The sequence below is a fragment of the Phoenix dactylifera genome, chromosome 4, assembly GCF_009389715.1.
Source record: "Phoenix dactylifera cultivar Barhee BC4 chromosome 4, palm_55x_up_171113_PBpolish2nd_filt_p, whole genome shotgun sequence".
NCBI lineage: Eukaryota > Viridiplantae > Streptophyta > Magnoliopsida > Arecales > Arecaceae > Phoenix > Phoenix dactylifera.
The window spans coordinates 11,686,800-11,709,132 of record NC_052395.1 but is presented as its reverse complement, the minus strand read 5'-3'; the positions used below and the strand labels follow the sequence as shown (position 1 = coordinate 11,709,132).

Genomic DNA, 22,333 nt, shown 5'->3' with positions numbered 1-22,333 from the left:
TACAATTTTCAGAAGAAAAGAAGAAAGAAACTCAAAAGGAGAAAAAAAGACTTAGTGGATAGAAGATACCACTTGATAAGAAAAAAAGATAAAAAAGAAGCTTGATGGGAAAAAAAAGGATATAGATGGTCATTTTTCATGAATAATCTCTCTTTGTGTGTATAATTTATTATTATTATTATTATTATTATTATTAAGTTAGAGCACTGATGGGCTTCACTAAAATTTTTTATCCTATTTAATTTTTATTTTTAAAAAATAGATATAAGTGTTAAAAAGAAAGTTTTTTTTTTTATTTTTTTTTTTACGGTGCGTGCCTGATATGATTTTTGTTCCCATGTGGGCAGCCTGTCCATGTGATGCGGCAGAAGCTGCAACTATAAAATGTACGATTTGAAAAATTTTTGTTCACACATGCAAGACGTACCGACCAAAACTTAAAATACCATATCCGTCAGACGACGAATCCGCTACAGATTCACTGGTGTCCGTGAAAAAAGGAAGCGCAAAAACGTGGCAGAAAGCTGTTGTAAAAAACAAAAAATCAAGCTCGATATAAAGTAGCTGAAATATGAATACTGATTATAAGATGGATAATATAAAATTTTCAACAAATTAACTAAATACGAATAACTTTATCCAGCCAAGGGGCTAAGAAGATAGATAATCATATTAATATGAAATGATTTCAATGTCCTTCAGTTCTTTTTTTTTCTTACTTCTTTCATCCTTTGGATTTTTCCATAGTCATTCTTTCACTTTTTATAAGATGGTATTAGTGATAGATATTGAGTACTAACTAAATCATAAATAACTTTATTTACTGATTAATTGCTTAAGAGATAATTATCAAAGATTAAAGTTATCAAGGGTCATAAACTATTTAGTATCCAAACAAAGTTTTAATTGTTACGTATCACGTGGGTATCAGAAATTTAAATATTATAAAAATATCTATTCCCCAAGCAGCTATTCAGAAAGCTCTCGATCTTTCGCCAACGTACCAAATTTCCATTAAAAGACAAACGCGTGACCCACGATTCCACTGCTCCCTCTCTGTCTCTCTCCCTAGCTGGCGGATCCCATTATTCCACGAGTTTTACCACAAGCTCTACCAGCCGAATCCTCCCATTCTAGCTTTCAACTGGTCTATCAATCTCCAAGCTTTCCGCTCTAGTCTCCGGCCATCTCTTTCGTCCATGGTCCAGATGCCGGCAAAGAGGAGGCGCTGCGCCCCCTCGGCATCATCTTCTTGTTTTTTTTTTTATACTAAGATGAGTAAATCATATATGACGAGTACGAATACACTCAATAAAATCAGAAAACAAAATGCCTCGAAGTGTCCTGGGCTCCTCCGTGTCTTCTTCATCCCACTCACTAAATATGAGTGCTCGTTGAAAAACAAAAACATGCGCCATTTGAGCTAAATCTTTCTGTTTATTTTTTAAAACATAAATTTAGTTTAAAAAAAATAGAAGTCCAGTTGGCTGAAATTGGGAATCAACGTAAACATGTCGGTCCTGCTACTTTTCTACAGGCGGTGAAGGCATTCGCCATCAGCAATCTTTGCTTCCAAACAAGCACACGGGAGAAAAAAAATCATATAGGACATGGCATCGTAGAACTCTTTTTTTGCTGCATTTTTTTTTACATCTATTTTAAAGAACAAACTCGGGAAGCTAAATAAGGATAGAAGTTGTCCAGCTAACTGAGTTTGTCAATTTTATAATTTACAAAAATAAAAAAGGAGAGCTTTCACGTGTTGATAGGACCGTGCGCAAGGAAAAACCGTCGCATTTTCTTTCATCCTTATTAGTGGACGTATTTATCGGCTTTCTGATACATACTGTAAGCTTTTTTAATGCATACATAGTAGCAACTCAATGCATACTTCTAGTAATCAGTACATAGTTTTCAGAATATGATATCACCGTATATAGCATATAGCTAGTTGATATGCATCTAGTAGTCATCCAACATTCCAATACATACTTCGAGGTAAATCGATAAACGGTTTTCAAAATATGATACTTACCAATACACACTAAATAGCCAAGTGATACATACTTAGTTTCTTAATATATACTGTAAGTATTTCTAATACACATACAGTAGCAACCTAATATATACCTTCAAGTAAATCAATACATAGTTTTCAGAACATGATATTTACAGGTATATTGCACTATTAGGTGATACATACCTAGCAAACTAGTCCTCTAATATTTCAATATATATTTTTAGGTAAATCGATATATAGTTTTAAAAAGAAAGGAAGAAAAAGACTGAGTAGGAAAAAGAAAGACCTAATGGATGGAAGATATGGCTTGGTACGAAAAAGGATAGAAGGAGAGACTTGAGGATAAAGAAAAAAAAATATAGGTGGTCATTCATAGTCTTCCTTAGTGTATATATTTTTTTAAGTTAGAGGATTGATGGGCTTCATTAATAAATTTTTTTTTTATCCTATTTGATTTCTGAATTTACTTTTTAAAGGTAGATATAAAAAGTTACGTCGGAGTTTTGTCCCACATTTTTTTTTTATGGTGTGTGCCTGATATGATTTTTGTTCACATGTGGGCAGGCCTGTCCATGTGATGCGGCAGAAGCTGCTACGCCGCTCGTAAAGCAACAATAAAATATGCGATTTTCAAAATGGCCGTTTTATGCACATGGCTTACCGACCAGAACTTAAAATACGACGACCGATCCGCTAAAATTTTTATTTATTTATTTATTTATTTATTTTTGGTGAAAACAGCAATTTATATAGCTATAACACGAGTACATCCTGCCAAGTCACAAAAAAATAAAAAATACAATGAAGACAGTAAACCTACTGCGGATGTCCAAAGGATCTTTCTGGAATGCCGCACAACATGGAACGCAATCCAGTCTGCTATCCTATTCACCTTCTAGAACACATGTACCGTCTGGAACTCGTCCAACTCCATAACCAGCCTACGAATCTCACAAATAAGAGAATGATCATCTCCATACTTGTCCGCATCCAGAATCCAATCGATCACCATTGATGAGTCCCTCTTGAGGTACATCCGTTCGGCATTAAGAGCCTGCGTTGCATAGGATATATCCTTCCAAGCTGCTAGCAGCTCTACCCCAGCTACAGTAAGTCCTGGCGTACAGCGTCCCGCCACAGTTTCCTTGGTGCCTGTGAAAAAAATGATGCACAACAACGTGGCAGAAAATTGTTGTAAAAAACAAAAAATCAAGCTTGATATTAAAATAGCTGAAATTTGGATATTGATTATAGAATGGATAATATAAAATTTTCAACAAATTAACTAAATACTATAGTCTATATATAAAAAAAAAAGAATAACTTTATCCAGCCAAGAGGCTAAAAAGATAGACTATCATATTAAAATTTCAATAGTATGAAATAATTGCAACGTCCTTCGGTTCCTTTTTTTTTTTTCCTACTTCTTTCATACGTTGGATTTTTCCATAGTCATTCTTTCACTTTTTTATAAGATGGTATTAGTGATAGATATTGAGTACTAATCAGGAAGACCGCTTGCAATCAGTGAGTTCAGAAAGGACTGAATGGAAAGCGTAAATAACTTTATTTACTGATTAACTGCTTAAGAGATAATTGTCAAAGATTAAAGTTATCAAGGGTCATAAACTATTTTTATAATTGTTACATATCACATGATTATCAGAAATTTAATTTTTATAATAATATCTATTTCCAAAGCAGCTTTTTTTTTTTTTGGTGAAAGCGGCAATTCATATAGCTCTAACATGAGTACATCCTGCTAGATCAGAAGAAAGCAAAAAATATAATGAGGGCAGGAGCTCTACAGTGGAAGTTCAGCAGATCTCTCCGGAATGCCGTGCAACATAAGAGGCGACTCAGTCTGCTGCTCTGTTCGCCTTTCGGAATACATGTATTGCCTCAAACTCGTCCATCTCCAAAGCCAGCTTGCAAGTCTTACGAATAAGAGGATGACCATCACCATACCTGTCCGCAGCCCGGATCCAATCGATAACTATAGATGAATCCTCCTCGAGATGCACCCACCCGACACCGAGCACCCGCCTCGCATAGGATACGCCCTCCCAAGCTGCCCGCAACTCAGCCATAACTACTGTGAGCCCTGGCGTACACCGGCCACCTGCTGCAACCAGACGCCCAAGGTGATCTCTGATGACAAATCCAACCCCTCCGGACCTTCCATCCAATGCCACGCTACCATCAAAGTTCACCTTGAGATAACCGAGGGGTAGCGGCACCCAAAAAGCAACGACAAACCTAGGCGCTGAAACAGCATAATGAGTACCCCAGATGTCCCTGGCCATCCTAAGAAAACATAAGTCGAGACAGGAGGAAACCTCTCCGGCTTGAAGCACAGCTCTATCCACCACCATCCTCGCCGAGAACCTCCTGCCCTCAAACAATTGCGCATTCCGGTCCAATCAAATGTGGTAGGCCAGATATAATCTAAGTATCCCCGCCTGAGCAAACCTAGTGCTCCGCACAAATACTCTCAGCAGATGTAACAAATCCTGTGCCGACTCCACCGAACAAGAAAGAGGGGCAGGTGACCTCCTCCATATCTCCCTAGCCCTGGGACACTGCACCAAAGCATGCCCGATGGTCTCCTCAGCGCCTAAACACATCTCGCAATACTAAGAGATCCGCACACCCCGCCTAACTAGCACACTCCTGGTAGGTAGGCAGCCCCAAGCCACCTTCTAGATGAAAAGTGCCACCCGCGGATGAATCCGCATCCTCCAGATCCACCCTCCCTCAATTTGCCTGACTGGCTCCCCACTGAAAAGAGCCTGGAGATCTTTAGCTCGCACCTACGACCGTCCCGACGGCACCCAGATCAGCCTGTCAAACTCCCCCCCGGTGGGCACCGGGAGAGCCAGGACCATCTCTGCCAGCTGCTCCCCAAACACCTCCTGGACCAACCCCATCCTCCACCTGCCCTCATCTGGGATCATCAGGTCGCTGACTCTACAACCCGCTAAGCGTCCCGAATCCACCATGGTCGGCAGACGGCTGATCGGCCACGCGGTCACCCAACAATCCTCCAATACATCGATCGAGCGTCTGTCGCCAACAGCCCATCTGATATCCAGCAATACCACCCCCGCTCTGGCGCACATCTCCCTCCACATCGGAGAGTGGTGGCGGGCTGCTCTCACTCCGGGCACCAAAACTCCATATTTAGCCCTCAACAGCGAGGACCACATGCTATCAGGCTCCATAACAAATCTAGCAACATGGCGCGCCGCTAAAGCCTCCCGCCTCTCCAGTAATGACTGCACCCCTAAACCTCTACATCTAGTCGGCTGACACACCACCTCCCATGCCAGCAGATGAATACCATCTCTACCACCTTGCCTCCCCCAGATGAAACTTCTAAGAAGCTGCTCAATGGTCCTCAGAACCGCCACTGGGATGAAGGAAGTGGAAAGTAGAGGTAGGGATCGAAGAGTGGACTGACCGAACCAAAGTAATCCTCCCCATCATAGATAATGAGTGCCTCTGCCAACCCTTGATGTAGCACAACTGTGGGGAAAGAGAAGAAGAGGAAGAACAAGAGAGGGAGAAGAAAGAAGAGGTTGTAGGGATGCATGAAGAGGAGAAGGGGAGGAGGAGGAAGAAGTAGAACAAGAAAGAAGCTAGGGTTTTCTCATTCAATCGTCAGTTCCCTTATACATGAGAGGGGTGGTCTTTATATAGACCTTACATATTGACCCAATTACATAAATCCAATTGACCAGTCTAACAACAAAATAACGAACCAAATTAACTTGACTAAGAAAAAAGTAAATAATGCAATAAAAGAAAATGGCTCGGACTCAAATGGACCCAATCTTGGTCTGACTCAATCCGGGGGCTCAGGATCATCTGGATGAAAGGCTCTGATGTCCCTATCAACTCCTCCTAGGTGAGAGAAACTCGATCCCGTCGAGTACATGTCTGGCCGGCTATCGTACTGCTCCAGAAGATCGGGGTCAAGGCGCTGCAGCTGGGCTCTGGAAATCCACGTCACGTCGGACTTTGGTCGACCTTTCCACCGAACAAGGTAACGTTGGTAACCACCATTCCTAGTTGAAATAACCTGCTCATCCAATATATGTTCTATTTGTTCTCTGCGTGCATGAAATTTGGGAGGTGGTGGCTCAACAGCAGGTAATAGGCCAGGGTGTTCAACATGGGCAGGTATATCAATAAAGGGGTCAGAAGGCATGAATATTGTCTTTTTGTATGGGACTAAATCTTCAATATTAAATGTCACACTAATTCCATAGTCATCAGAAGGATTCACAACATATGCATTCGAACTGATTTTCTTTAAGATTTTGAACGGTTCCGCACTACAAGTTTGCAATTTCTTAAACGTCTCCAAAGAAAGTCGTTCAAACCTAATTCTTATAATGACGTAATCTCTTTCACTTAACTCTTTATAACGTTTGTGTAAATCAGCAAGAAATTTATATTTTAAGTTATTAAAGTAACTACAATTGCTGATTTCTTGATGCAATGAATATGGATGTGATACAATTGATTGTGCAGACTCAACGACTCTATACTGATGAGACATGAAAAACAAGTTTATGGGTTGCCTAGGTTTGTAATCATGCACCACTTCGAATGGACTCATACCTATGAACTTGTTAACTGAACTATTATATGCAAACTCAACTGTCGGTAATATTAAATCCTAGATCCTAGCATATGCACTTGGGTTGAGCTTATGTTGTGGAAGGTTGGGCAAAGATGCCTCGGGAACTATATCAATTGCGTGTTGGATATCACGCATCGGAGGAAGAGCATCCAGAAGATCATCAGGGACTACAAAATGAAACTCCTCTAGAAGGGAAACTACTACCGGGGAATGTTCAAGGTTGGACTCCGCATGGGTATCTTTAGCTACAAGTGCCAACTCAGGTGACTGGCTCTCAATATCTTTCACTACTTCTTCGATAGTAGTGATGTGAAGTGGCTTGGTTGTACTTAGATCAATAGTCTCCCTTTGGGAATCATTTTGGACAAAGTCTAATTCTGTAGGTTCATCTTCAAAGTCTTCTATATTTGGTTCATAGACTTCTTTGACATATTCGACCTCTTGGCTCCTAACTTCTGGTTCAGTAATCAGGTAGGTTCTAATGGAACATTGGGATGCTATGTGGTCGAGTTGTTGACACCTTGAGCATCGGGTTTGGTGCCCAAGAAAATGGGAAAGGATTACAGGTGGTGCAACCAAATCGATTTTAGGTTGGGCTGCAATAGGGGTTGGCGGCGTAGGGGTCCTAGAATTTTGAATGAGCTCACGGATCTCTTGTTTGAATTTCTTGCATCCAGCCCGCATGGCAACGATCTGTTCTAGGAGAGACCTCAAAATGTCGGAATTCATGGTAGCTATAGGGGTTTTAGGTTGATTGAGATAGTGCTCCATATCACTATAGGTTGGCTTGCAATGATGACACTGGGTGATGATGTGAAATGCAGTGTCACTAATGAAACCCTAATAAATATGATGCAGGACCAAATTTGATGCAGGACAACCTACTAATGCAATCTATTATGATTTCAGAAATCAGCAAGTTTTTACAAGAATAACTTAAAATTTAAATGTTGCTGATTTTTTTACTTCGGTTATTCAGAATTAAGGATTAAGATTATTCAATTTAAGAAATTAGATTGCAATCAAGTAGTACAGTTGTTCTGATCCTAAAGTAATCTGGTCGAATAATATTGAGAAACGTCCTGTTACTAAGGTGTGCTAATTTAATATCAAGATTTAATGGGTAATAGGGTGGGTTCGGAAGTGAAAGGTTCAATGTTCTGAATTGTGACAGCAATATAAGTTTTCAAAATGTGGCTATCATGCAAGAGGACTAGAACATAATTAAATGAACAAGCCCAAGAAAAATGGAAACCTATCACCTGTCGTGAAGTAGTCGACCAAAATCGTTTGCTCGTGGCTTCCCAAGCAGTGGAGACGATGACAATGCCGACACTTAGTGAGGGCTGATTGTTGAATCCGAGCTGTTCAGTTGAAATGGACACTAAGAGGATGCTGCTGTGGGCCTATAGTAGTTGTACAGTGTGAGCGTGAAAGGTCTGCAAGCCTGTGGCTGCAGTTGGGCCCGTGTAATGAAGAAAGGAGGGTGGGGTGGTATGGCCTTGTTGAGGGGAGGGTGATGGGGCTCGTGTAAGAAAGGGCCTGTTGGGCCCTCAAATTGAATGAGGGAGTGGGGATGGGTTGGAGCGTGGCGGCGGAAGGGAGAAGATGTAGTTGGTGGAGCGCGGCGGAAGGAAGAGGGCACGGGCGCAACGGCGGAGGCGGTGAAGGCGCGACAGAGGCGGTGGTGGCGCGGCATGCGAGCTTCAGCGGCGGCGGGAGGTGGCTTGGGCTCGGGCGGCGCGGCTCGGTGGGGAGGGAGAAGACGGGGCTCGGGCGATGGCGGATCTCGGCGGCAGCAGAAGGCGGCACGGTGGAGGCGGCGAAGGCGGAGTGGCACGGGCGGAGGCGGAGCGGCACGGGCGGAGGCAGCGAAGGCGGCGGAAACCCCTAGGGTTTCCCTTCGGTAGAAACAAAGGTAACGAGTGTTTTTTTTTTTTTGTGGGACACGTGCAGGTCACGTGATCCTACGTAATTTTTTTTTTTTTGGAACGGACCCGGGCTAGTGGGTTTTCGGGTTTGGGATCTTACCCGTGAAGCGCAGTCCGTCTTCAATCTCCCGACGGTTCGGAAGGGCGTGCCGATCTTCGCGGCTGGGCCTGCGGGATGGGGCTGCGGCGGCGGAAGAAGATGATGGGGCGGTGGGTTCGGCTCCTCTCCGCCGTGCTTCGCTCGCGGACGACGACGGGAGAACGTGGCGGCGTGCTCGGCTGCGACGGTGGGGCGGGGAAAAAGGGGGCGTCGGGTTACACGAGATCGGGCGTATTCTTCTTCTTCTCGCGCCCGATCGCCGGCCTTCTTCCTCGGGTGCCGTCGGTTTGGGTTCCGACCGAGGCCAGGGAAGTGAGGAACCCCACCTCAGTCGGACGAGAGGGGCTTTGGATGGGGCGTCCAAACCCTTGTCTTCTTCTATTCTTTTGTTTTTTTTGTGTCTTTCCCCTATAAAGCCTGAGGCCCACAGGGTGGCCACAGCCAACAGCAAATGGGGCTCGTTTGGTTCGCGGGAAAAGAAGGGGGGAAAGTGTGGTCAACGGGAAAGTAATGAGATGCCTCTTGTTTGGTTGGAGTTTTCAAAGGAGAGAGAAGGAAAAGTTGTATTCCCATGGGAATGTGATTCCCACATTTCATGGGAAAGTCTTTCCCATGAGAAACATGGGAAAGTTACTTTCCCATGAGGCGGGAATCACTCCATTTTTACTTTTTTCCAAAAAGTCCCTTCAGCATTAAAGAAGCATTAAAGAGGCATTAAAAACCTAATTTTTATTAAGGGCATAATAGGAATTATATATAATTTTCCTAGGAAAGTGGATGGCCAACCAAACATAAGCACCTTGGAAATTTGTCACTTTCCCATGGTCAACCAAACATGCCAAAAATACTTTCCTAGGCATCCTCTTCCTAGGAATTTGTTTCCCAGGAATCATATTCCTAGGAAGGAAAATGCTCCCCGCGAACCAAACGAGCCCATGGTGTTTGTTGATGACGGACTCTGCTTTTGGCGGTGGCTTTCGTGGGGATGCGGCGGTCTGCAAGGTGGGGGAGGCAGCGGCGGCGGTCTAAAGGCGGCGGCGGGCTCAGGTACGATGATGGGTGGGGAGGGTCTGGCGCAGGGGTTTCTCCCCTTCTGTTCTTTGTGTGAGAACCGAGAGGGGGAAGAGAAAAGGGGGGGATCGAGGCTTTTGCAACAGTGGCAAAGCCGTGGCTCTGATACCAAGTTGATGTAGCACAACTGCGGAGAAAGAGGAGAAGAAGGAAGAACAAGAGAGGGAGAATGAAGAAGAGGTTTTAGGGACGCAGGAAGAGGAGAAGGGGAGGAGAAGGAAGAAGTAGAACAAGAAAGAAGCTAGGATTTTTTTCACTCAATCATCAGTTCCCTTATACATGAGAGGGGTGGTCTTTATATAGACCTTACATATTGACCCAATTACATAAACCCAATTGACCAGTCTAATAACAAAATAACGAACCAAATTAACTTGACTAAGACAAAAGTAAATAATGCAATAAAAGAAAATGACTCGGACTCAAATGGACCCAATCCGGGTCTGACTCAATCCGGGGGCTCAGGATCATCTGGATGAAGGGCTCTGATGTCCCCATCAACCCTCCACCCTCTGCCGGATGCTGGCCTCCAGAAAAGTACAATCCTTGCCGCGCAGTCGCCGACTAGAAAGTGGGACCTCAAGTACCTCATCGTGCCATTCTGCTCGGCTACCCCCAAAATCTGCATGATAGAGTTCTTCTCCTCCTGTCTGGTCAACGGGCTAAAACAAACTGCAGATTTCGATAAATTAACCCGTTGACCCGACATAGCACAATAGTTTCATAGGACCCTACCAAGAACCCGGCCATCCTACCGAGCCGACCGGGCTAGTAGCAAACAATCATCCGCAAAGAGCAAATGAGAGATCGAGGGAGCACCCACCACTGGCCTGTAAACCTCCAACTCCTGAGTGAGCACAGCCTGATGCAAGGATCTGGATAAAGCATCTGCACAGATAATAAACAAAAGTGGGGAACGCGGGCATCCCTGCCGCAATCCTCCTGACGACACAAAGAAACGGAAAGGTGTGCCATTCACCAGGATGGCAAAAAAAGGAGCCCTGACACAACCCATAATCCACTGAATCTATGTCTCCGGAAAACCAAACACCTGCAGAGACTGATGCACAAAGTCCCACCGCATCCTATCATAGGCCCTCTCCATATCAAGCTTGACTCCCATCAAGGTCCTCCTTATCGGGGCCCTCCCCAAATCGAACATGAACTCCTGTGGTATCAGAACATTGTCGGAGATGCTCCGACCACCTATGAAAGCACCCTGCTCCGGACTGATCAGCCTCGAAAGTAAGTCCCTCAACCTGACAGCAAGAATCTTCGCCGTTGCCTTATACAAAGTGGCGCACAGGTTGATCGATCGAAAGTGATCCGGCTCAGTAGCATCCTGCCGCTTCGGTATCAGGGTAATAAAGGTCCTCTGCCAGTCCGATGACATCACAGCTGTAGTAAAAAACTGCTGTATGGCCGCCGTCACATCCTAACCCACTACCATCCAGTACCTTCGGTATCAGGGTAATAAAGGTCCTCAAGCCGAGGATGATGGTGATGGGGCCTAGGCGTCTCCACCACCAGATCCGCTCCGACCACCGTCGGAGATGAAGACTCGCATGCCGTCGCCGAATGACCTATCCGCCCACATTTGGGACATGGGATTGGCAGGTTTTTCTGCCAGAACTTGGCCTCTCTTCCCGCCGATCTCCCCATCACCATCATCCCCTGCTTGAGCGAAGTGGACGCATCCATCTCCACTTTCACCCTCACAAAACCATACCTACCCTCGCCCCAAATTTCCATTAAAAAACAAGCACGTGACCCGCGATTCCACTGCTCCCTCTTTATCTGTCTCTCTGGCCGATGGATCCCATTATATCACGAGTTTTATCGCAAGCTCTACTAGCTGAATCCTCCCATTCTAGCTTTCTACTTAACCATCAATCTCCACTAACTTTCCACTCTAGTCTCTATCCGTCTCTCTCGTCCATGGGTTCAGCTGCCGGCGAAGAGGAGGCGCCACGCCCCCTCCGCGTCTTCTTCATCCCATTCTTTGCGACGGGTCACATGATCCCCTTGGTCGACATCGCCCGCCTCTTCGCCTCCCGTGGCGTGGACTCCACCGTACTCCTCACCCCAGCCAACGCCGCCCTCGTCCAGCCCACCATCGACCGCGCAGCCGCCGCCGGCCTCCCCCTCCGCACCCTCCTCTACCCCTTTCCCTCCGCCGCCGCCGGCCTCCCACCCGGCGTCGAGAACATCAGCGCCCTCCCCCCCTCCGAGTGCCATAAGATCGACGCCGCTTCTCTTCTCACCCGCCCCGACCACGACCGCCTCCTCCGCCTCCACCGCCCGGACGCCGTCGTCGCCGACACCCACTTCCCCTGGACCACCGCCATCGCCCGCGACCTCGGCGTCCCCCGCCTCTCCTTCCACGCCCTCGGCCTCTTCCCCATCTGCGTCATGGGCGCCCTCTTCCGCCACCTCCCCCACCTCTCTGTCGCCGGCGACGACGAACCTTTCCTCGTCCCTGACCTTCCTCACCCCATCCACATGGTCCGACGCGAGCTCCCCGACTTCCTCCGCGGCGAGACCCCCATCACCGCCGCTATGGACGACCTCCGCGAGGGCGAGTCCGGCAGCCTCGGTGTAGTCGTCAACAGCTTCGCCGAGATCGAGTCCGCCTACGCCGACCTTTACCTCAAAGCCGACCGCATGCGGTCCTGGTTCGTGGGCCCCGTTGCGCTTGCGTCCGCCGACGCTGGCGACCTCGCTGCCCGCGGCGGCGACGACCCCTCCGCTGCCGCCAACCGCGAGCGCTGCCTCTCGTGGCTCGACACCAAGGAACCAAACTCGGTGGTGTATGTTTGCTTCGGGAGCTGGAGCCACTTCTCCTGCGAGCAACTGAAGGAGATAGCGTTGGCATTGGAGTTGGCAGGGCACCCGTTTGTTTGGGTGGTGAGGGAGGCCGCCGGCGAGGAGTGGATGCCGGAGGGGTTCGAGAGACGGGTGGAGGGAAGGGGTCTTGTGATAAAGGGGTGGGCCCCACAGGTGGCGGTGCTGGGGCACGGGGCGGTGGGAGGGTTCGTGACGCACTGCGGATGGAACTCGGTTCTCGAAGGGGTGAGCGCGGGGCTGCCCATGGCTACGTGGCCGCTGTCGACGGAGCAGTTCATGAACGAGAAGCTGGTGGTGGAGGTGTTAAAGACAGGGGTGAGGGCCGTGGCCGAGGGGCGCCGGCGGAGCACGGCGGTGGAGGAGAAAGGGGTGGTCGAGGCGGCGGAGATAGGAGCCGCAGTGGGGAGGATAATGGGGGGAGGGGAGGACGCGGAGGGGATGCGGCGGAGGGCAAAGGAGTACGGGGAGATGGCGCGGGCGGCGGTCAGGGAGGGGGGTTCGTCGTACAAGGGGCTCACCGATTTGATCGAGGAGATTCGTGCATGGCCCAAGAAGGACGCCGGATTGGTCCCGTGATTTGGATTCGTGGGTAATTAATAATAAGCACTGGAAAAATGCTCCTCGTCTTTTATGACAAGTGGCTGTGTTATTTCTGTGTGTCAGATTCCCTCCTTTCAGCCTCCAAGATCGTCTCTCTCTTCTCGATGTGAAATCTCATCAATAAGTTTGCGGTTTTACCAACATCAAACGTGGACCAGCTGAGCCATGGGCTATGAATCAAGCCGCTCGCGAGCAACCCGGTTGAGAAACTAGCGAATCTAAAGCCCCATTTCATTACGTCAATGCTCAACTGGTCAACTAGTCCACTCCAAACTCCTTGGATTTGCTTTAATAAGTAGAACCCAGGCTTGGATCGATAGCAAAGACTAGCTAGCTCAAGCTCACTTGTAAGGAAATGAATCAAGGTTGAATATTGATAGTTAAGCTTGGCTAGAGCTCCACCCAAAATAAAATATTCCTTTCTTGCCAAGCCAAGCTCTAGCAGATCAAAACTGAGCTAGGCTCATTTGCAACAATAGTAGATAGTCTGATTATGCTTAATTGCATTTAAAATACGTGTCATGCAACCAATCGCGCCAACATTGTGCATCTAAGCATGCATGACCCATTTAAGCCATCCACTCTATCTAATGGTGCTAACTTGTGGTCACATGAGCCGCACCGCATGCACCAGAGCATGCTTTTCTCATGGAGTGTGGAGAATGCTGCCACTGGGCTACAATTTAGTTTGTGAAGTAGGTTCAGACAAGGAGGTTGCCAACACCTCTATTAAACTCCCAGTTTGAAACTAGTTCTCTATTGATTCTAATTTCTCTTAAGATGCTTGGAGTCATAGAGACAAAATGAAAAAGAATTGGAAAGTAGTTATTCCAATAGCTCTTTCTTCCATTTTCCAGCTAGAACTATTTTCATTTTCAAGGTGTCCTCACTGTAATTTCTTATTTGGGTGCTTGGGATAGGTTATTCATAAGATCAATATAAATCGCCGTAAGAGGAAGGTAAATGGTACGAGAAATCAAAATTTCCATTATTAGGGTGATTTTGGAATGAAGATACCTAGAATACGGGCAACCTAAATCACCTCTTTTTCTGAAAATGATACGTAGTCCCTGTTTTACTTGTGATGCTTGATGACTTTCCTCCATGCATGAACTTCTTCGTTCCTTGTTTGAACGCCTTAATATGAGTCTGCTCAAAATGGCTATATGTGTGAAAAAGCTCCTGTAACCATAACCATCCAAACAGGACCTTCAGTGCGATCTTGCAATTTTTTGTTTTAAAGCTGGGAAATGTTCTAACTTGTCTAGGAAATAACCAGCTTGCTCGTATTCTGTGACTAAGTAACATGACGACGCATCTACATGGATTATCCTCAATAGTTTATCTTATTTTTGAAGTATCTAAACTCTCAAGTGCTTGCAAACAAAATTCGATATAGCATTGAACGATGTATTATCAATTGCAAACAAAACTCTTTTTTTCGAGCTATGTGCAGGAACTTTGCTATATAATATCAGTACGCATGTATTCTAATGTACAAGGTAATGACCAATGTTAGTCAACCAGTCGGATTGCTGAATGTATAATCCAAATTTATGATCGGTATTGGGTTTATAATTTGTTGCCATCAGTATGTTGTTCCTAAATCAAGGTGAGATGTGCCTTTGATTGTTGGATTAGGATAACTCCTATTGGTGTTTGAGGGTCTCTTGTTGGATAAATCCAGTGGGATGCCATCATCTAGGTTGAAACTAAGGACAACAAATAGATCGGGTCGAACAAGATACGAATAAGATTGGATCCAAGATATATAAAAAAAAAGAATATTATCTTAAGCCTGACTTGTTTATTAAATAGGTCAAAATTCAGATCCGCATCCAGCTATTTTTTTTAAATAGATAATCTAACTTAATCTACAATAAATTGAAATAGTTAAGGACTGCCATCCCTGGGTGAAACCTATAAGTCCCATGCAGACGGACGCCAATTAAGTCAAAGTCAATTGGCCCGCAAATATAGCCTTAGAAATCGCTTGGACAATTTATTCCCTGTATCATGGTTGTGATCTACCCATCGTCAGAAGCAATCTCACATATGTGACCAAATCTAAAATGTCGACGAGTCCGCGTCCTGAGGATTTCCAAGTCCTCGGCGGCCCACTCGCGCCGAGACCATTCCACCCAACCTAGCGTGCAATCGAGGGCCGGTTTGGTCAATTTAAACAGTCCATTCCTTCTGACCAACTGCCGATTAGTTCCATATCCTCCCCCATCTCCGCGTTTCCTCCGCGGCTGCGCCGCGCTCATCTCCAATTCTTCATCCTTTGACATTCTTCCATCCCTCCTTCGAAGATTTCATAACCTCTCTCTAGGCTCCCGGGGCAATCGAACTCAAATCTTTTAAATCCCAGGGTTTTGCGACCCTAAATTGCTCCTGGCCTCGGAAGTGGAGTTCTTGAAATAGTCGGAATTTTGTGGGAGTTTAGTGGTTGGAATGGATATACTTGAAGCTTCGATCGTACATCACATTGCGCTGGTGTTGTTGGTGCTTTGGATCTTGTCGTCTTTGGGTTGGGCTAATCCGGTTGTTTTCTTCGTAGCTTTGTTTTATCTTTACAAGGTATGGCTACTTCCTCTGCTTTGCTTATGCTTTCGAGTCTTGTTAACTTCTGTTTATTTTACAGTGGTAAGAGAATCAGGTAGTAGAGTTTTGGGCGCAGGCCAATGATACATATTACAGAGAGTATATTTACTTAGCTCTAGATGATACCTATGCCATGTTCAGAAAGTAGTATATTGTTTATCAGAAACAGTCGGAAAATGACATAGAAATGCACTTTCTCAAAGATGAAAGCTGTGTAAAATGTTTGGCTGAAAGAGGAGGAAGAAACATTAGGATGTGAATTGGTGACTTGAGCAACAAAATCTCCACTAGTCCAATGTTAATTTGAATCGTCGATAATGCTGTAGACCTTCTCTACTAAATGCTACAAGCCAAAGATTGCCTCATCCTTCAATGCTCAGGACATCTCGATCTCCATATTTTGTTAGTCATCTGCTACTATTAAACAAAATAACACTTATAAGGCCTAAGTTCAAATTTTCAATGCCTGACAGCAGAACATTGTTATTATCCAATCCAAGCCATTAGTTGGAGACCTAACATACTGCTACTTTGTCCTTGTGTGTAAGTGAAGTCTTTTCTAAAGCGACAAATAAATTTGAATTTTGAACTATATTGTTTATTATGCATACCATGTAGAGGACTTAAATACATGCAGCAGGAGAAATAAATGCATGTTTCACTTCTCTTTTTTTTGTGTGTGTTTTGGATGTTGAAAGGGTGAGCCTTGGCACAACAGTAAGGTTGCTGCTGTGAAGGTCATGAGTTCGAAATATGAAAATAGCTGCTCTGGGATAATATTGCATACACCTGACCTTTTCCAGACCCCACAATAGCGGGAGCCTCATGCATTTGGCTACCCTTTGTGTGTTTTGGGTGTTTGTTCTATTTGCTATAAGGTTCCTAAACAGTCAGTGCTACATCTTCTTTAAAAGCTTTCAAACTTGATATCTCACCCAGTTGGCCAATATTGAGACGAGGCTGAGAAAATTTGGAAAGAACCAAGGTGCTCTAGGATCTAAGCCGATGCTTATCTTCTGTTTTAAGGATTTTTACTTTAATAATTAAAATTATTAAAACACTTTGACAAATCTTGGCCAATGTATTGATGTTGTACCTGCCAATATCTTGGGACATATCAGTTTATAAAAGCTGAGAGAGTAAGGGGTGAGATTTTACAGTGTTGTCTCAGTGAGCGGCTGATGCTGATACAAGCTGATGTCTCAAATTGAGGTGAACATTTTTGCTTGATATCCTTCCAATTTGTTACTTGTTAATTAGGTGGGATATAATAGTGTTGATGGCTTGTTTGGATTTCTGGCAATTTCGTTGGCCTTCTCGTGTTTCTCTGTCCGTATAACCCTTTTATACTTTGGTTCATAGGTTAATGAATGCTATCTACTTAGACTACGGAGGAGACTAGAGTTTGAGGGAAGAAAATCTGCCAACCAACTAAGGGTATTTATTTTCTGTACTAGTTTTGATTTCTAATCAACTACTTATCGTGTTATTTTTCATTCTTAGTATTCACTAATCTCCTCTGCATGTGCATCCACAGGTCTTATTGGTTCTCGATAAATGTCCATGTTCTACAGATTTAGCTTATATATTTCTTTTATCTACAGCTTTTTTCTGATTCAGAATCAGTACGATGGCTAAATCATGTGGTTGAAAAGGTTTGGCCTATATGCATGGAACAAATTGCATCACAGGAATTTCTCTTGCCCATCATACCATGGTTCTTGGAGAAGTACAAGCCTTGGACTGTTGTATGGCATCATCCTTTTATTTGTATCCACTTTAGTTTTTGACAGCAATTTATCTTCATCTGAATCATTGTCCTCTCCCCTGACTTTGCTGAGTGCGCAAATAGTTTTCACTATCATTCTTATTATGCATTTATAGTCCATTTAGATAAAAGATAGTGTTTTGTTGCATGCGCAGCGCAAGGCAGTTGTTCAGCACCTTTATTTGGGCAGGAGTCCACCAGTGTTTACAGGAATGCGGGTTATTCGTGAATCAACTGATGATGACCATTTGGTATGTAATTTGTCTATAAAATGACATTTATATCATATATGGTTGACATTTTGGTTCTATTTTTCACTTGCTGATGGAGATTGATGAGTTGTCGCAGGTTCTAGAGCTGGGCATGAACTTTCTATCGGCTGATGATATGAGTGCAATACTTGCAGTTCAATTAAGGAAAAGATTAGGTTTTGGAATGCGGGTGAAGATGCATGTGACGGGAATGCATGTTGAAGGAAAGGTGAGAAAATATTCAGGCATTTTCCTGTTTTAGTGGAAGTTTGTTAAATGTTGCTGCTGAATTATGTGGTGGTATATGCCAATTCATGATGATGAGTAATAGTATACAGGGGCCTATCAGACTTATCTCAGCTGGTTAGCAACCCTCTCCTCGTTGGAGAGGTCCTGAATTTGACTCAGGGTGCTGGCAATCCCACGATATTTTTGAGAAAAAAGGATGCAAGAAAATTCACTTATGAAAATGAGAAATCAGAAAGTGTAGGACATGATAGTACCTAGTTTTTCTCCTTGAATACAGTATCTATGTTGTCTCTTTGAAAACTGCAAATGTAATAATCATATGAGCATATAGTAGATTTTTTATTCTCCACATAATTAGTAGGCGAAGCACAAATCTGAACTCGGACATTCGTAATTAGTAGGTTACAAGAAACATTCACCTAGTTGATAGACTATTGGCATATTACAGCTTATCTTTATTTGGTTAGTCATATTTATGTACCTTTGTGTCATACAAATTAATAATGCTGTTGATTTAACTTAGTAAAGATCAACAAACAGGAAGCTAAGTTATGTGCATAAGAAATTCAATTGGAAAATCTGATTTCTAGCATTTTGAGTCCTACTTTTGTTTTTTGATTTGTTCTTCTTTCACCATTTCAACTTTTGATCAAGAAGGTATTCATATCGTTCCTTTCAAAAACCAAAAAGAAAAGAAAATTGTAAGAAGAGGCTGTAAAGCTTTTCTACTTATATTTTTACCTTTTATAAACGTTCAAGAAAAAATTCTTGAAGTTTACAATATCTCGAGACATTGCAATACTAACTTCTTTTTTTTTTGGGGGGAAAAAATTCTGTAGGTTCTGGTGGGAATGAAGTTCCTTAGACAGTGGCCCTTTCTTGGGCGTGTGAGAGTGTGTTTTCTTGAGCCACCATACTTTCAGATGACAGTAAAACCAATCTTTAATCATGGGATCGATGTTACTGAACTTCCAGGAATTGCAGGATGGCTTGTAAAATTTTTCTCTTAACATCTTTAATATGATCTATTCTTGCTGACTCCGGAATCCATTCAGTTTTAAATGTTCTTTTTTTGTATTTCTGCAGGATAAGATTTTGGCAGATGCATTTGAACAGACATTGGTTGAGGTTAGTTCTTTTAGTTGGTATTATGATATTGTGCTTGTTCTCTACACTTTGCATAACTTTGCTGAGGGGTTCATCATATCTTAGAATTTACTAGAAAAACCTAAGATAAGAATAAATTTAATTTATTAAGAGATTAAATTTTGCAATCTGAATTAGCATGTTGAACATTTTGTTGGATTTAGTACTATAAATCATTGCTTGATTGACAGCCTGACCCTAACAAAAGCTTTCTCATTTCAGCCTAATATGCTGGTTGTTGATGTGGAAAAATTTGCTTCAATGCCAACAGGTAAATAATTGTTAATTTGTTCAATCATTCCACGTATTGTAATTGTTGAACGACAATTCTAGGATTCTTCATCCCTATCCTAAAATGTTAAATGACCTACTTGACATTGTCACCCTTAATACCCCACTCGTGGATGTTGCAGGTCCCATAAGGGCTGCAGCATGTGATACAACTCAAGAACCATTAGTACCCAGATACCTTTAGAGTAATATGCTAATATAATGTTGCAGTTGTTTTGTTTGGGCAATACAAGCCTTGAAAGCAATTGCAGATCTACTCAGCAGTTGTGTGATATAACTTTTAGGATGCTAGATGATTATCAAAGTAGACCACTAAGAGCATTTGTTTGAGCTCATCCAATCATTTTGCATTTTTCGCATGAAGATCAAATTGTTTATACTGTTCTGTGGTGAAAGGAATCTTGAGTGATCCCTCTTTTATAACATTTTCTGCAAAGGCCAATTTCTGAATGTTGAGAGTGCTAGACACCAAATGTGGAAGAATGCAACGGTGAGATACCTAATACATGATATAGGGAAGAAACTGTTAGAGCTTCTGCAATCTGCAGGAGACATAAAACGGACCACCACTTTGGAACTTTTAAATTTTTCTTTTTGTATCATCATATATGTTTTTGATATCTGAAAATTGCTGAGAATTTTGACAACTGTTCTGAAACTTATGCTATGAATTTTCAGAGAGTTGGTTTACTGTTGACGAAAGACATCCAATTGCATTAGCTAAAGTGGAGATTATAGAGGCAACTGAAGTTAAACCATCAGATTTAAATGGTAGGTCTCGGTATGTTTGCTGGCCTCTGAAACAGATGGTTGCTCTTTTTTCAAATTATATTCCAGTTAAGTGAATTCCCATGAATTTGAGTTAAAGCTATCTTGCAGGGCTTGCGGATCCTTATGTCAAAGGTCAATTTGGCCCTTACAGATTCCAGACAAAGATTCAAAAGAAGACTCTAGCTCCAAAATGGCTCGAAGAGTTTAAGATTCCCATCACTTCTTGGGAAACACCTAACATCCTAGTTCTTGAAATTCGTGATAAGGATTTTGTCTTTGATGACATGCTCGGGTCTGTTCCTTGTTCCTCACCTCTGCTTCAGATGCTCTATATAGAATTTTAATGCGATATCATGCTCTTGTAGATTCTGGTATATACACTGTGTCACTCTTTCTTTAGATCCTTTCCTCTTTCAATTTAACCTGATAATCAGAAAAGTGTGTTTCAAAGAAAAAGATCAAGGGTTGTGGATCATCTTATACATGGATGATTTGTGAAATGACAGTTGAATACAGTAACAAGAATATGGGAGACAACTTCTACTTTCTGAGTCATTTCTGGCTTGGTATACTCGCATCATCCATTATTGATTGTACTGGTACTTTATAGCCTAACGGTCACGTTCATATGCTTAGTTTGATACTAAACCTGCAGCCTTCATATTTTTAAGTTTGTGTTTCGATGCATTTCAGGGTCTCTCGCATCTTGACACATCATGACCATGTCATTTCTGATTGCCGACAGTAGGTTCATCTTTATGCATTAAGATTTTTATGGTCTGCAGGGATTGTTCAATAGACATTGCTGATCTCAGGGGTGGGCAAAGACATGACAAGTGGCTGACCTTATGGAACATCAATACAGGGAGGTTGCACTTGGCAATTACCGTGCTTGATATCGATTCTAAAAAGGTATAGCCAATGCAGTGCTCTTGATGAAACAACACATGCTTAGAAATATTAAGGAGCTAGACCTTATTTTGACAGAAATCCTTGCAGGGGAAGGAGAAGTCCAGTGATGAAGGCTTATCGAAGACGGCAGAAACTGATTCTCCAGAATCAAACTCAATGGCTCAACACACTTGTACATCTTCTGAAGTAGGTAGAAAAATAGTGGATGAGTTTGAACCCATTAACATTGAAGGGCAACAGGAGACAGGAATGTGGATACATCACCCTGGGAGTTGTGCAGCTAAATCAGAAACCCGACTCCCTGGAGAGGACAGTGCTGGCAACGACAGCCCAAGATCATTAGCTTCTGAGTGCAGTGATACCAACAACGCCGAAAAATCATACAGGAATGATGTTCACGGTCTCCGCACAATTCGGAGAGGCCTGCACAAGTTTGGGAACAAATTCCACAGAGGCCAAAAGAATGAGAGTCCTAGTTAGTCATAAACAGGACAGGGTTCATCTGAAGTGGTTCGAAGGGTGGTTCTCACGCAGCAAATGGTACTTTCTAAGAAACAACCAGCTGGTAAATGGATGGGCTATTGCATGCCATCTGCCTTCGACCAGGAAAAAACTAATGCTAAAGACGAAAACAGTTCAAATGACTCTAAGAAATTGATGAGTACCAGGGAAATGTTCTGTTGGATAACACCTTTGGTTCTGTGAAAATTCCAGTTTTCCCTAATTACAACTGAGTACTTTGTTAAAAGAAGGTAATTGTGAAGTATACAGCATTAACCCTCTTACGTTGATCAACATTTGTTTTTATTGTAAATAGTATGTTGAAATATAAGTTTAATTTTATGAATAGCATGATTTTTTAATATTTAGCCTGACTCGAATGCATAAAGCTTGTGAAACCACTTTGCATATTATTGGCGATAATATGAGTTCAAGCAAAAGATATAACAAAATATTAGATTTAAAAAGTCCTAGATAACAATTCTAGCCGTCTATCTTTTATTTGTTGCAGCAAACATAGTTCATTTGTTAAGGGTGAAAGTGGACAAAATGATATTCGTATAAATTCATTTTCATATGTAAATCTATTTAAATATAGATAAAAATTTAAACACCATCCA

General features: G+C 43.2%; 2 protein-coding genes across 5 annotated transcripts; both read left to right on the top strand.

Annotated features, from left to right (window-relative positions):
• The first annotated feature begins 11,302 nt into the window (after window positions 1–11,302).
• On the top strand, window positions 11,303–13,719 carry LOC103722677 (scopoletin glucosyltransferase-like). The gene has a single exon (XM_039125554.1). It carries the CDS (start codon window positions 11,586–11,588, stop codon window positions 13,194–13,196), a length of 1,611 nt encoding a protein of 536 aa, XP_038981482.1. The 5' UTR covers window positions 11,303–11,585; the 3' UTR covers window positions 13,197–13,719.
• Window positions 13,720–15,408: 1,689 nt separating this feature from the next.
• Window positions 15,409–22,077, top strand: LOC103722678 (C2 domain-containing protein At1g53590-like). 4 transcript variants are annotated; one of them, XM_039125553.1, is made up of 13 exons: window positions 15,676–15,800; window positions 16,946–17,036; window positions 17,187–17,261; window positions 17,429–17,572; window positions 17,748–17,843; window positions 17,941–18,072; window positions 18,932–19,084; window positions 19,179–19,220; window positions 19,461–19,509; window positions 20,208–20,300; window positions 20,409–20,592; window positions 21,086–21,212; window positions 21,288–22,077. In XM_039125553.1, exons 2-13 carry the CDS (start codon window positions 17,022–17,024, stop codon window positions 21,690–21,692), a joined length of 1,515 nt encoding a protein of 504 aa, XP_038981481.1. In that variant the 5' UTR covers window positions 15,676–15,800; window positions 16,946–17,021; the 3' UTR covers window positions 21,693–22,077. The 4 variants fall into 4 exon arrangements, with proteins under 4 accessions (XP_008811540.2, XP_008811541.2, XP_026666409.2 ...); XM_008813318.4 differs by lacking the exon at window positions 16,946–17,036 and having other exon boundaries at window positions 15,409–15,800; XM_008813319.4 differs by lacking the exon at window positions 16,946–17,036 and having other exon boundaries at window positions 15,412–15,800; window positions 21,300–22,077.
• The last annotated feature ends 256 nt before the right edge of the window (window positions 22,078–22,333 follow it).